Source organism: Muntiacus reevesi, chromosome 5 (assembly GCF_963930625.1).
Source record: "Muntiacus reevesi chromosome 5, mMunRee1.1, whole genome shotgun sequence".
In the NCBI taxonomy this organism is placed as follows: domain Eukaryota; kingdom Metazoa; phylum Chordata; class Mammalia; order Artiodactyla; family Cervidae; genus Muntiacus; species Muntiacus reevesi.
In genome coordinates, this window is record NC_089253.1 from 98,031,145 (window position 1) to 98,047,054 (window position 15,910).

The 15,910-nt window shown below is 47.1% G+C and overlaps 1 protein-coding gene across 1 annotated transcript in view; it reads right to left on the minus strand.

Annotated features, from left to right (window-relative positions):
• FHAD1 (forkhead associated phosphopeptide binding domain 1) overlaps nucleotides 1-15,910 on the minus strand; it is a 171,084-nt gene that overhangs the window by 6,424 nt on the left and 148,750 nt on the right. Inside the window, exons 32-33 of the mRNA XM_065937152.1 lie at nucleotides 11,585-11,665; nucleotides 9,018-9,071 (exon numbers count right to left, since the gene is read on the minus strand). Coding sequence (XP_065793224.1) covers nucleotides 9,018-9,071; nucleotides 11,585-11,665 — 135 coding nt within the window. The remainder of the gene's footprint in view (nucleotides 1-9,017; nucleotides 9,072-11,584; nucleotides 11,666-15,910) is intronic.

A 15,910-nucleotide genomic window follows, 5' to 3' on the forward strand; every position in this document is an offset into this window, starting at 1 on the left:
AACAAGGAATCTGCTAATGCTTCCCACTGCAGGAAGGAGGCATTGTGATGGATTCCTAGGGAACAGATGGACAAAGAAAAATGTTTAAAAACAAAAGCAGGGACATAAGGTCATGAATGGGCCCAAAATAACTCGGGACACTGAGTAGATGAATGCAAGCAGTGCATCTTGATGGAAATGAGGCCAAGCTGATAAGCTGAAATAGTCTACCCTCACTGGGCGCCCTAACCTCAGTACAGAAAAGAGGCTTTAGGAACCTTAGTACGGAAAAGAGGAGCGCATCAGTGTGAGCATGTGTTGGGTTTCCTCTCATCATCCTCGGTGTATTGCTTTCATTCTTAAGACCCTAGAAAATTAGGAACCTCTCCATTTACCAGGAACACACTTGGGAATGCAGATCTGGCAGAAGCTGTTTTTTCCCGCAGACACTTCATGACTCTGGTTTCCACAACAGCAGGCGTGGTTGGCTGTGCCAAGTTGCTCGAGAAGGGCACCTTATCTGCAAAGTCACGAATCCAAATGGATGGCCATTGGCAAGGGTGGGAGGAAATTGTTTGATTTAGCCTCTCGGAAGGACCAGAAGATTGGGAGATCTGGGAGGAGGGTGAAGCCACCTGTCCCTTGTTGTCCCTTGGAACAACCCCAGGGGAAAGGTCACTGGGAGCTTCTCAGAGCTACCAGTGGGGCCATGTACCAGAGTGTCTTTTAAAAAAAGTCTTCATTGAATGTATTACAATATTGTTTCTGTTTTACATTTTGGTTTTTCAGCCGCAAGGCATGTGGGATCCTAGCTCCCTGAACAAGGATGGAACTGGCACCCTCCACATTGCAAGGTGATGACCTAACAACTGGACCACCAGGGAAGTCCCAAGAGTGTTTTAATAGAGGCCATTTTGTTTGCAATAACAGAAACTCAAACCAGCTGAAGCAAAAAAAAGAGGACATCTATGGGAAAGAAGAGTTGGTTCCTGACAGTCCTGACTTTTCTCCTGATGGTCCTGACGTCTCAGCTTTGCTCACCCTGTGGTTCTCTAACCTACCTTGTCGCCTTTCGATAAGCTCCCTCTCTTAAACAAGTTAGCCACAGGACGTTTCTGTTGTTTGCGACCAGAAACCCTGGAGCGTTACACTGTCCTAGTGGAACCCAAGGGCAGGCCCTAGAACTGGTCTTTCCCAGGAAAGAAACCAGGAACCAGAAAGTCATCGGGAATTAGGGTAACTTTTTGTGTCAGTTGGAATGCTTTCAGCTTTTAAATAACAGAAGCCTTGACGTGGGTAGGTGAAAATGTGCAGCCTCTCCCAGATGAACCCTGGTGTGCAGTTTGCTTTGTCTGATGACATATTAGCAAACACAAGGCAGGTGGAGACTTGAAAAGTGTGCTTTGGGCCTTGGTCTCTCCTGCAGCTCTTGGGAACCTGTGGCTTGGTCTGACCTGCTGGGCAATGAGAGATCACACCAGGCAGAGACAGAAATCCCAGCTGATGCCTTTCTAGACCAGGGTTTCTCATTCTCAGTACTGTTAACATTTCGAATCAAATAAGTCTTTGTTGTGGGGAGCGGTTCTGTGCACTGTGAGATGCTAAGCAGCATCCCTGGCCTCTACCCCCAGATCAGCGGTCCTCACCTTTTCTGGCACCAGGGACAAGTTTCATGGAAGATTCCATGGACTGAGGCAGAGGGATGTTTTCAGGATGATTTCAAGTGCATTATATTTATTGTACACTTTATTTCTATTTTTATTACATCTTCCCTACCTCAGATCATCAGGCATTAGACCCAGAGGTTGGGGAATACTGCCCTAGATAGTTGCACCCCCCCCCATGCCAGTTAAACAACCAAAGTTGTGTCCAGATATTGCCCAATATTCCCTGGGTGACAAAATCGCCCCTGATTGAGAACCACTGTCCTCACCCACTTGCCTGTCAATGACCAGGCATGTACACGAGGCATCCAGAGTCATCCAGCTCCAGCCAGGCCAGCCCAGACCAGTACGTGTGTCCTGCTTGACCCATGAAATCATGAGAAATAATGTGCGCCATTGTAAGTCAGCAAGTTGCTCAGATGGTAAAGAATCTGCCTGCAGTGCAGGAGACCCAGGTTTAATCTCTGGGTCGGGAAGATCCCCTGGAGAAGGGAATGGAAGCCCATTCTAGTGTTCTTGCCTGGAGAATGCCATGGCCAGAGGAGACTGGCGGTCACAAAGAGTCAGACGTGACTGAGTGACTAACATTGGGAAGTTTTAAGTGGTTTGCTCCATAGCACACACAGGTACACCTGACTACAGTGACTTAGAGAGGGATTTATTTATTCACACAACAGGATGTACAGAGGTAGGCTGTTCTGTACACTGTGGTGTACAGCACAGTGATGTTACCAGGCTCCCACCCAGGCTTTTCATATCTTTCCACTCCATTGTCCTCGAGGTGGGCTTTGGCCTCTTGCTTGTTTCCTGGTGATTCCCAGCATGGCTGCTCCAGCTCCAAGTCTGAGCTTCAGGAGAGAAAAAGCAGACAAGACAAAGGGACAAAGAGAAGAATCTTTCTCCTAGCAAAGTCTTGCCTTTAATTCCAGATGGGAAGCCCTGCCCAGGACCTTCACTTGCATGTCATTGGCCAGAACTGGGCAACATGGCTGAGTCTAGCTGCAAGGGAAGCTGGGAAATGAAGGTGTTTAACCTTCAGCTTATCCAGGAGAGGGGGGTGGTGACTAAGGGGCTTGTGGTGTCCCCTGCACTGTCTCTCTGGTGCTCTTGGTTTCTTGTCTCCACTTGTTGTTTACCTATCACGGCTGTCTCATTTCAGACTGGCTTTGCTTCTCCAAACACAGTGGAAGAAATGGGCACACTAGCTGGGAACTGCATCAAGACCTCATCTCCATACCACTAATGACCTGTGTGGTGATCCTATGCCCTACTTCCAATACCAAGGGTGGAGGTGCTGATTGGCCCAGCTTGGATTAGAAGTGAAACCTGATTGGTCTGGCTTGGGTAGACTATCTACTGCTCAACCAACCAGCTGTGGCCAAGAGAGCAGCATTAGCGAGGGCAAGCCTGATTGGGGGGGCAGTGTGCATTCTCACAGAAAGGGGTATGTGGCTAAGGTGATACCCAAAGAACCATCTAGTTCAAGGAGTGAAGAAAGGAAATCACCATCGTGGGTTGCAAAGTTGATATGATAAAATTAACATGTCCTTTGAGAGACCTAAAATACACCTAAAATACAGTGGAGTCACAGAGGCATCACATTTGACTTCTGCAAATTCAAATATTCATGTTCAACCAAATTAAGTATTTCTTCCCCCACACACAATTTGGCTTCCAAACATTAGCCAGCTTCTTAACTACTGTCTAACCCAGTGATCTTTTCTGGTGGTGGAGACTGCTTTTTGGATTTTGGGGATATGGTGAAGTGTAAGTAATATCATATCTTTATGAAAAACTGGGGTTTTCAAGATTACTATTATTATTTTTTAAAAATAATTTAAAACTTCTTTTAAAAAATTATTTTATTTTATTTTTTTGCTGCACTACCATGAGGCATGTGGGATCTTAGTTCCCTGATCAGGGATTGAACCTGTAACCCCTGCCTTGAAAGCATGGAGCCTTAACCACTGGATCACCAGGGAATTCCCTTCAAGATTATTTTTAAGGTCATGTGTAAGATGTACCTTCTCACTGTGTAAGATGTACCTTTAGTGGAATATCACACAAATAATTTTTCCTATTTTCTTCTAGTTTTAATCAGTATAAAGAATGCATTTGGTTTTAAAATACAAAAATATTTTTATTGTGGCTTTTTAAAATTAAAAAAATTAGTGATATTCATGACTTCTGCTGTTCCTCCCATTTTATTTGGTGGTCTTGGCTGTGTAAGAAAGGCAGGGAGAGGACAGGTGGCTGCAGAGAGGGCAAAAATGAAAGTCTCTCCAAATACCATGGAAAAAGAGTGTGTCCACCTGGGCAGTGTGTGCCTTTTGGTGATTGGGTAGTTGGCCTGTCCTGATGGCCTGTGACTTGAACTACTGGGCTTATCCTGCTGTGACAGGATGGGCAGTGTGAGACGGGAGTTAAATACCTGGGTTCCAGACCCAACCCTTGAATTTCCTAGCTGTGTGACTTTAGATGGACCATTTAACCTCTCTGGACCTCAGCTTCCTCATTTGTAAAATGGGGAATATAATATTATTTACCTCCCAGGGCTTGGAGGAAGATTAGATGAGAAGGGTTTTGAAAACTGCAGAGTGCCATATACATGTGACTCATTGTTATGGAAGCGATAAAAACAGGTTGGTGTTCACATTTATTATAAGAAATTCATATATAAATGCACTATACCGTGGCCCCAGGAGTCCCTGAGGTTACCTTTCTGTCCTGTGGCCCCAGTAACATTTCTGGGTTTTCTCAACTGTGGGTTTCTTGGAGCTCCGTGGAGGTGTGACATTTGGGTATGTCACAACCCAGACACGTAAGTTTATCTACTAGGCCTAGGAGTCAGAATTTCGAACTAATTCTTCACATGCCTGAGTGCGTTTATATTCGTAGATAGCTGTGAAAAGAGCCCCTCTCCCCACACACTCCGAAAAATTGCTCTGTGCAAAATATCAGTCTAGGAAGCAACACACAGGGTAACAATCTTTTAAGTCTTAAAAAAGTGTCTTTGTGATTTGGTGCAGAAGATTCTCTCTGACTCAGAGAGGAGGATCTCGTGAGACCCGGCGGGATGATATTTCTAGTTCCTTCCACCAGGCTTAGAAAACAGAAGGCTCTGGCTGGACTTGCTGGACATCTCTCTCTTTAGCATCTCTCTTTCTTGGTCCATCTTTGCAATGGCTTTTCTGGCTCCAACCTTCAACAAGAGCAACAAATGCACAAACTTGACAAGTTTAAGGAGATCCCCAAATATACCATTCAAATGGGTTTTTTTGCTCAAAATAAAGTATTTGTAAAAAAGAAATTATATACAGACATAGATGTGTGCAAAAAGAAGCTAAAATAATCCACCATTCTCACACTACTCACAGGTAACCTTATTGACATTCCAGTGTACTCCCTTCCAGATATACAGATAACGCTTTCTCTTCTTATATTTTCTTTTTTTTTTTTTTTTGAAACCAGGAGTTTCTGACCATGGGCACATTCATTGGGATAGACTTTCCCTTGAAAAGCTGTTACTAAACTGAATGTCTTGTCTCTAACGTCTTAGGGGGAGAAAATGCAGGATATTCAAGGGGAGTTTGTCTAACCCTATTCTAAGCACTGCCCCTGGCTTGGGGGGAGTCATGAGTATGACTCTGTCCCTGGTCTTAGCTGATCGGGCACTTTGGCACCGGCTCGGCTTTTCAGATGGTCACTCCCAGGATTTAGGATTATGGCCTCTATGATGTTACTTACTACCTGAGCTGGTTCTTTGAACTGGGGGACTGTGAGGTCATCCCTTTTTATCACATGACCAGCGATAGAAGAGATCAGGGGAGATTTAGACACAGAGAGGTGATATGAGCTCTCTGTGTGTGTTTGTGTGTAAGAGAGATGATGCTTGGGAGATGATGGCCTACCAGTTCTCTTTTGAGGCCAGGGTCTCTCTCAGCTCTCAGTATTTATGAGGCACTCACTCTTACATCCTTATAACAGCCCCCTCCCTCTTTCTGAATAGGTTTCTATTCATTGAAACCCAAGAATCTCTCTCTTACATGGTTCTGTTTATCCTGTAGATATGATTGTAACTTGCAAGTTTCTTTCCAACAGGCTTCACATCACCAGCCCTATTTCCTGCAAGTTTTTGACTCCAACTCATGCCCCTGGGGAAAGAAGGCCTACAGGTAGTCAAGTTTCAGCTCTGCCTCTGAAAGCATGATCCTTGGTCTCCTCATCTGTCAGATAGGGACCAGAATGTCCTGTCTTCCTTGGGGGTTGAGAGGAGGTTCTGAGTGTATTTAAATGGAAGGACCATCTCTGTAACTCTTTTTCACTTTAAGACAGGCTTAAAAATCACGTTCTGTGCCTGACCTGTGCGGGTGGCTGCCAGGAACCTTGAAATGTACTTTGAGATTGCTTTCAAAATCATTGCAGGAAAACATTTCAGGGTGAGATGGGCTAACATCTCTACAGTAGCCCACAGAGTAAATATTGGCGGGAATGCCCAGATAAAAGGAAAACAGGCAGCAAATGTTGAAAATCTTTTGCCTCTAAACCAGTTTTACTTTGTATCCCTTTTAGTTTGATTTTCAATAAAATTGGATGGGTCCCTAGGGCCAGTGCCCTGACCTGGTGTGGGGTTGGCTGTTGGAGCAAGAGCCTGGGTGTTTGTTAAAAATGAAGATTCCTTAGTCCCAGGTTCCCCCAAGTACCAGGTCTGCCATGAGCTTGGGGTGGGAAGCACCAGAGAGCAAGCTTTGGGCCACTTTTTTGAGTGATGAGGTCGGGGACAGCAAAAGGCAGAAGGGATGGCTGAACTGGGAAAAGGAAGGGGTGAGGAATGGGAAATGTGAAAATTCAAGTGTGGGCCCGAGGGGTGGGGAGAGCCTGGCTGGGTTTGTCCCGAGCCAGGGACCTCAGGCAGCAACAGGCGTTCATCCTGCATGTTTGGAATCACATTCCCTGCTCACCCTTAGAAGAACAAGACCAGGATAGGAGCCTGTCATTCAAGGACATTTAAATTGGAAATTTGGAAATTAACTGGGAATTAACTCAGGGCATACTGAAGTGGCAGATCTGGGCACAAAGATCCCAGTTCATTCCCGCACCACCTCAGGTCTTGGTTTTCAACATCCCTACTTCAGGGAGGCCTCTCCTGGTCCTTGGACTGGGGAGGGGGATGGAGAGGTCCCTGTGGAAAGTGTTCCTGAGCTCAGGAACAACAGAAAGTACTGGGTTGGTCAAAAAGTTCATCTGGGTTTTCCCATAACATTTTAATGGTAAAACCCGAATTAACTTTTCATCCAACCCAATATTTGTTTTTTTATTTGCCCCAGAATGAAAAGCCATGAAAGACTAGGAGTTTTACATATGTCTTCATTGATCTAACTCGGCATTTCTCACTCTTTTTTTCACTATCATCGTTTTCCTTAAAGAGACTTCTTAGACATTTTTTTCCTAATCGCTTTTGTTGTTTAGCCGCTAAGTCGTGTCCAGCTCTTTTGAGATTCCATGGAATGTAGCCCACCAGGCTCCTCTGTCCATGGGATTTCCCAGGCAAGAACATTGGAGTGGGTTGCCATTTCCTTCTACAGGGGTCTCCCCAGCCCAGGGATCAAATCCGCATCTCCTGCATTGCAGGCAGATTCTTCACCGCCGAGCCACCTGGGAAGTTCTTACCTCCATGAAATTTGATTATTACAGATAGCACTGTATGTATTTCTGTGCTTTATACATTAAAAAAGTAGAGTTATGCCCTCTCGGGGGTGATATTGCTGCCACTGAGAATGGGATTGAATCCTAACACCTGAACATTACCTGCCATATCGCAGGCCTCTCAACAAATATTCGTTGAATAAATGAAGGCTGGGATCGTATTTCTTTGTTCATTTGTCTGTCCCCAGTTCCTAGCACAGTATGTGGCCTAGACTAGGTATTCAATTCATTAACTAGAAGATTTTCCCCTTTAGCATATGATTGACAATTATAGAAGACTGTTAGCTGCAGAGGAAAAATAAAATCGATATGAATCCCATAGGATCTTAAAAAGGAAGAATGTGCTAGTTCTGAAGTGTACTAGAGATGGAGACTCTGTTATGAGAAAGGCTGAGACACTCTGGGAGTCTCTTATGTGAGACTGAGAGAGAAAACTTTACACGTCCCATCTCTATCAATGCGGTCCTGGGGACTCCATCCCCTGAAGGACTCCAGGTCCACTCTGGAGGAAGGAGTCGCCCAAGCTACACTTGGCAGGGAACCTGGAGGAAACCTTTCTGTACCAAGGAGTTCTCAGACACCAACTTCTAAGCTGGAGCTGGAGTGCAAGGAAAATGGGAAGCTGGCTCTTTGCTCTCAACCAAAGCACCATTTGCCCCTATTCTGTTAAAGTCACAGACAGCGTGAGATGCCAGGGGGTCTCGTATCTCAGAGAAGCACACTGTTCCCACAACATCTGGGGCCCATGTCAATATCCCCTCTGTCATTTTACATCCCCAGGTGGTCCTCAGACAAAACCTAGCCTAGGGCTCTTTCTTCCTCCTCCGCTTCAGTTGTATATGTGAATGAATAAGTGCCAAACTTCCTAAAATTTCCACTTGGCAGGGTGGCAAAGGTCTCAGATCCATAGGGGCCCCCAGGATGCTCTCTGTCATTTTAATGTACTGCTCTGGGACAGTAACCATCTTCTGGCCTTAGAACAAGGATGCTGGTTGAGAAGAAGCTTCCATTTTCCAAATATATCCCTCACCTAGAATATCTTTGTTTCTTCTACCCATGATAATTTGGTTGCTTCAGAATGACTGTGGCCTTTTATCAAACTTGAATATGTCTCTTCTCTCTTATTCAACCAAAATGTGTTCAGTTTTCAAGCTTCCTGAGAGCTCGCCTCTACTTTCTGCAAAGTGGGAACGTGGATTGGCTTAATTCCAGTTCCAGGGCTGATTTGTCAATGGCAATGTTTCAACATGCTCAAGATTTCAAAGTCTTAATTCTCAACTTTTAAAAGAATTTTAGAGGCTGCTCCTGTAAAATTCAAGAGAAATACCATTGGAAGTGTTATCAGGTTTATTACCTGGAAGTTTATAACCTCAAGGAAGAAAAGCCAGCACTCTCACCTGGGTGTCAGATGTCTCCTACTTAGCAGTGTGGCTCTGGATAAATAGTCTCTAAGCCTCAGACACCTCATCTGAGAATTGGGTATAATAACAAAACCTACCCCCCATAGGGTTGTTGTGAGGCTTAAATGAGATACTGCAAGTCCAGTGCTTAGCTGTGTGTGCATGGCGCATGCTAAATGCTCAGGACACAACAGACACAGTGTTACTGTCAACTGGGCTTCCTGCTGATGTTCTATGGTTTTCTCTCTTCTCTCCTCTCCTGGCTCACCTGGAAATTTGAGTTCTGCATCTTGTTCTTCACCGCCTCTACAAACATTCGTCTCTTTAACACAGAAAGAATATTGACAAATTTTAGCTTATGTTCTGCTTTGTCTTTTGCATCAAAGAACAACAGATTTTTCTCAACTTTTGGATGCTACCCATTTGGATGAAATGTTGAGCCTTCCTAGGTGAGGATGTGAGGATGAGAGTCTGCAGAAGAGGGAGTGGGTAAGGATGGGGGGGGGTGTGTGTCTGTAGAATGCGCTGTGGCTTTGGGGGCAATGTTACACTGTCTTGCTGAACCTCTTAGAGATCTCTGTCCCAGATTCCAGTAGAGAAGGAGGTGGGTCAACCAAGAAGGCTATGAAGGATGCTATATTCTCCTTGAAGGACAGATCTGCTTTAGGTGGAAGCACAGCCTTCCAGGTCACTAGAAGAGGCTGTGCATGTCCAGCAGTTTCCACCCAATGGCCTAGGCATGACAAAAACCCCAGAGGTTAACCTCCCTGGCAGGGACTTTGGGGGCCTGTTGGGAAGCCATCACCGAGAATCTGGAGCTTGCCACTCCCCTGGGGTTTGATTACTATTGCTGCCCTGATTTGCTCAAGAGTCCGCACCTCAGGGACAGTTTTTCAACGAAAGAGCATCCCCAAGACACTGGAGACACCAAAGGGAGAGGGAACTGGGGTGTCCCTTGCAGACCGACATCCTGCAGGTGAACGTGTAGGGGTGTCAGGAGGGGACTTTCTCAGAGAGCCCTAGGCATCAACTGGGGCCAGAGATCTGATTCCTATAGGGGCCAGGGAAGTAAAGGAAGTGGGTGAGGTGAGCCAGGGGAGGGGTGGCAACAAGTCCACGAGCCCAGAGCCTCAGGGGCCTGGAAGATGGAGGCTTGTGATGGTGACTTGTGGGATTGTGGGCCTAGCGTCCCCAGATCTTGCAAGTTTCCCAGAGAAGCTGGAAATCTGGAGTATTCTGTTAAACTGCCCTACTTTGAAATGTACCCAAAAAAAATCCCATGAGTCAAATGAAATATGTCTGTGGGCTGCCATCTTGCAACACCTGCTTCAGAACCTCCCCGCCTGGTGTCTAGTTGGTGCTCAGTAAGTGTTGGAGGGGTTGTCAGATAAAATACAGGATTCTCAGTTCAATTTGAATTTCAGAATGAAACCAAAATACTTTTTACTATGAGTATGCCCCCGTGCAATATTTAGGACATATTTATACTTAATAACTGTTCGTTGTTATCTGCAATTAAAATTTAACACGTCCTGAGCATGCTGTTTCTGCCCCACCCCACCCCAAATCTGGCAATGCTACTGGACATTCATAAAATTCATGGAGGAAGTAAGGCCATCTTTTGGGACAGGTCATAGGTACTAGTAAGTCTCTTCCATTCTCCCTGAAGGACGCTAACTCTCCCCTCAGAGGATTGTCCATGAAGGTTTATGCACCCATATCGAACAGATAGTTGTCCTCCAGGCATTTTTCATGGAGAAGGCCTTGAGCCTGCAGCTACTCAATATTTATCACAAACTCAGTTAAGGCAGTCACCATCCAAATTTCCAGATATTATAAAGCAGTGGTATTAAACCAACAACCTCCTTCCTTCCCATCCCACCCCTACCTTTTTTCCCCTAAGCCTTTTATCCAAGCAAAATTCCAAGAGGAACTTGGGGTATAAAATAGATAATGGAGAGCTTCTCTGGTGGGAGAGGTGTGTGTGTGTTGAGAGTCATACCCTTCCCACGGCACCCAAGGGCTCCAGGGAACCCCAGTTTGAACACTGCTCTGAAATATCTTTTTTGGTTAAGTCCAATCAGTGGATGGCTGGGCACTGAAGGGCAGAGCCTGGCCCATGTGCACACGCTTTTACTGGACTCACTGGGATATGATGTCATCAGTCTTTCTCAAGAGCTGTGCACAGCCATGACCCAGCTAGCACTGCACTGCTATTCTCAGGGGTGTTGTACATTACAGCACACAACGTCCTCTCTGGAGGAGAATCCAGAACAATCTATGTTCTAGGATCACTTCTGAGGATCACACTCATATCTCATGGACACAGTAAACTCTGGGCCATGCTGGGTTTTCCATTTCCCATCCGCTGCCAGAAAGCCCACTGCTGAATGGGGCTCCCCTTTGGCAGGTGAGGGGGTGTTGTAACAGGCACCTTCATCCTTATTTCTTGCTTCATTTTGTACCACCCCCGCCTTCTTCCATCTACTGTACTCCATTCTTAGGGCAGAGGTTTCTGGGATTTCTCACTCCTACCTTCTTCTTTTCTTATGGTTTTGTCTCTATGTCCCCAAATCATTTAGCACCCAGGATGGTTGCACTGCCCTTCTGCCTTCTCTCACTTCCAGATCCTGGGTCTCTCAGGTCCCTTGTGCAGGTTGCAGGCAGGAGAAGGGGCAGGGGCAGGGGCTGGGGTAGGGGAGGGGAAGGGAGTGGAGGAGGGTGGAATGTTTTTTGGGCTGCCCACGCTGGCATTTACACCCCACAAGCTCTTTCCCTTTGAAAATAAGGTATCTACTTCGTGTCTGGCTGCAAGATCAGAAAGGGTCTCTGTACCTGCCTCTCTTTCTCTTTGAAGGAACAGTTGCAAGCTGCTGACTCTTTGGCATTTCTCTGTTCGAGGTCCTCTAAACGTTCCTAAGTGAAAATATCAGGGGAGCAAGACAGTGTTCAGTGTGTCCCCACCTGTTCCATTTGGGGACACACCTCTGAGGTTGCTAGGAGACGCTGGGATTCACTGGGATTGGTGGGCAGAAGAAGGGAGCAGGTGAGGGTCTTTTTCTTTAGCCATCTTCTATCTGTATGCTGCACCAGCCTAGCCACATTGCCCTACTTCATCACTGTGGGCAGGAGAGCACCATCCACAAGCCCCTCCCATCGCACGCTCCTCCTACACAACATCTACCAATTTCTACCTGTTGGCTAAAAACACACAAGTGGTGCTGAAGAAACCAGGATCTTGAGAATACCCGGGCCCAAGGAAATCCTGGAAAATAGTGAGTTAAATAGAAGAGTGAGGATAACCATGATGGCACGTGAGCATGTATCCTATGTGGTCCCATGTACTAAGGGTTTTGTTTTGTATGCCACCTCCCATTTCATCCAAGGCTATTGAGTTAGGTGCCATTTTTATTCTCATCTTAAAAAGAAGGGACGTGAGCTAATTAAGCAGAAGGAACTTCAGGGGGCTCCTGCCTGGCTGAGGGGGCTTCCCAGGAGGCGCAGTGGTAAAGAATCTGCCTGCCAATGCAGGAACCACTGGTTCGATCCCTGGGTCAGGAAGATTCCCCTGGAGGAAAAAATGCAATCCACTCCAGTATTCTTGCCAGGATAATCCCATGGGCGGAGGAGCTTGACGGGCTAACAGTCCACGGGGTCGCAAAGAGTAGGACCCGACTGAGCGACTTAATCACACACGCTCGCTCCGCTGGGCTGAGGCCACAGGCAAAGCGGTGGCCACGCCCCCTAGTCAGGACTTCATTGGTGGAGATTTGATTGGCAGGCGAGCTGAACGGGTTTCTGCCAGAAGCAGCCGGTGCTCTTCAGCCTTTCTTAGACTTCAAGCCCTAAGTAAAAAGGGTTTGCGTGCTTTTCAAATGGCCACTTCTATGCATTTAAATTTTTCCTATTGAAAAACCCCAGCATTAGCCCATTCACAAAAGGTATCTGGGTCCTTTCTTGGCTGTGACCCGAGTGGTATTCACGGAGGAGAAAAGAGCGTCACAGAAGAGCTGCCGGCTTTGGGAGGGCCAGGGAGGGCGTCAGCTGGCAGGAAGCTCCCTGAAAGAAATGCAGGAATCCCCACCCATCCACGGGCTGTCTATTCTTCCCCCTTGGAAACGGGGCTTGCCGTGTGCCAGGCACTGTGGGCATTTTGCCATTTAACCCTCCCGCTGCCCCACTGAGCGAGCCTCTTGTTACCATCTTTGGTTGCTTTGGTTGAGGAGCCTGAGATACAGAGGTCAAGCCACCTGCTCAAGGGTCACTAGGGGCAGGGGCGGGGCTGGACTGCTGTTTGTTAGACTCCGCCTCTGGCCTCTGAACTCTGAGACAATGCGGCCTTCTCGAGTGACTTGGACGCGGATTAGCGTGAGCTCGGCCTGGGCCAGGGTCCCTTCTCTCTGCCACGTGGAGAGAGCCACAGACTCAGGGCCTCCCAGAGCCCCTGGTGATGACCACCGGGTTCTCTGTGAATGCCTAGCTAGCCTTTCATGTCAAGTCTCATGTTCACAGCCAGAGGTATTAGTGTGGAAATACAACTTTTGATTCTGGAAGGTGCTGCTTAGTGAAGAGATGGTCAAACATTTAAGATGACAAACTGCATTTTTGGGGGTGGATGCTGAAGCTTCCGATGTGTTAATTTCATCTCTCAGTGCCTCAACCCCACGAGCTCAATGAACAGGGTGAACAGCTTCAAAGTTTTGTACAGGAGGCTAAAAATTAAGGCTCCTTGTGAAAATACTAAGTGTAAAACTTATGAAAGAGGAATTCTATTTTATGTTAATTTCCACTTAAAAACAATGAAGACATACTCCCTGGAAGGAACTGATGCCAAGATGAATGTATACATGTGCCCTTTAGAATCCAGCAAAACTGTAAAGTTTATTATTTTTTCTTCCTGACAAACAGGGATTTCTGATGACATAGTAATAAGAAGCCTCAAATGCAAACCCGAGTCCTGGAGTGAATACTCCGGGAACAATGGTGAGAGACATATGAGGCAGGCACCCGGGTAAGGGAGACGCAGAAGGAAGGGGTGTGGGAAAGTGAAGGTGGGCTGGAGAGGGCAGCAGCTGGGAGGGAATCCTGTTTCTGCAGCTGAGCAGCCAGGGAGTGGTACCCTCTGTCAACTCAGCCCTCCCCTCTCTCGAGTGGGCTGATGCTCACCAGCTTCCCTTGTGGGGTTGATGGGAGAGATGAAGCCTGTACTGTGTGATGCAGGTGCCTGCCCCTTGGTAAATAATAAAGTAAATGATACTTAAAGTGCTCAGTAAATGATATCATTGGCGATGCCATGATTGTGGTTGTTGTTCATGTACATCTTTCCTCCAATTGTGAATTTCACAAATTTGAAAGCTCCCAGCTCTAGCTCTTCTGGGGACCCTGACACAGCTTCAGCTTGGCCATTTCAGACCCTTCTCTGCTGAAGGATGTCTAATGCCAAACAGGCTGGCACGTCCCCTGCATTGTGTATGAATGAGGCAGCCCATGAATAATGCATGTGAAGCCTAATTATGTAAATCCTCAGGTTTTCAGTACATGACAATGGCCTTTTTTGGGTCCTTTGCTGTCCCATTCTGTGGTCTGGTGTCTCTGTTTTGGGGCCTCGCCTGCCAAGCTCTGGGGGTCGGGGGATGCCTCAGGGAGGGGTGAGCTCTCCAGAGGGCACATCAAAGGGAAAGTCAGAACTCTGTCAGTGGCCCAGCTCTCCCTGGCATTGCTTGGTGTGAAAGGAAACTGTCCTCTGCCTGAGGCAGCCCCATAACACACGCAGACTGAGGTCTGTGATGTTTAATTCAGAAGGGTGAGCCCTAGAAACATCACATCCGGGCTCCCTCAGAGCAGGACAGCCACTTTCATTTTGGGGGCTATAAGCCAGAGAGCCTGCTGTCTGGAAACCTCCTGCCTGGAAAGTTTGCAGAATGGGGGGCAGCCTTCTGCAAGGAACTCTTGGTTGAGAAGGACATCCTTCTATGACCTTCTAAGGCCTGGCTTCCTTAGAGCTCATGTAGGCAACACACTCACACACAAATACACACAAACACACAGCACATACTCACAGGCACACACACAAGCATGCGTGCAAAAATACACAGCTCCAAGTTAGAAAGACTAATAGGTATGAGGAGGCGACTGAGAGCCAGATCAGCAAAGAATGCATGACCTAGGACAAGAGAGATATGGGGCTGGGTAAAGGCTCTACTTGGGACTTCCTTGGTAGCTCAGACAGTAAAGAATCTGTCTGCAATGCAGGAGACCTGGGTTCCATCCCTGAGTCAGGAAGATCCCCTGGAGAAGGAAATGGTAATCTACTCCAGTATTTTTGCCTAGGAAATCCCATGGGCCGAGGAGCCTGGCAGGCTGCAGTTCATGGGGCTGCAAACAGTCAGACATGACTGAGCGACTAAAGACTCTGTGAACTACCAGCTACTCTATGAACTTGGACAAATCTCTTTTTTAATTCTTTGAGCCTCAGTTTCCTCATCTGTAAAATGGGGATCATCATGACAACCAGGCAGGGCTACCAGAGGCATTAATAACCCTGATCATGGCTGCATAGCATGAGTGGAGCCCAATGCCTGCAGACATCATGAAGAGATGGGGGCTATGGTGATTTTCCCCTGTTTGCTTGATGCCTTCCTGGAGATCTGCTCGACCTTAGGTGAGAGTGAAGGACCAGGGAGTGTCTGATCTATTTAGCAGTAGCAGTGCCAGTGTCCAGTGGGGCTAGTGACATGCTGCTGCCAACAGGAGTGGACGGTCATGGGTGTTAACTGCCAAGAAGACCAGAGACCCCACTACTGACTGCTGTGCAGGCACAGGGTTACAGCGAGCTTCTGGAGCTGGTTTTCAGGTGCTGCCCATGCCTGTCTCAATGTGTGTGGGGATTTTGGCAGCAGACTCTACTGGGTCTGGGGCAGCACTCACTTCAGAGACCACCTGTGCAGTCAGCTGGCCACAGGGAAGACAGCCGCATCCACCTGCCAAGTCCCAGGCCCTGAGCTGCATGCTTCAGAGCCTGGACAGGTGTACCTGGGCATTGGAAACCGTTTGGTCCTGAGTTCAGACAGTGAGAGCTTGGATAGGAAGGGTTACCTGTGTTGTATTCAATCCTCACAACAATCCTGCAAGGCAGGTGCTCGTATCTCCCATTCACTGATG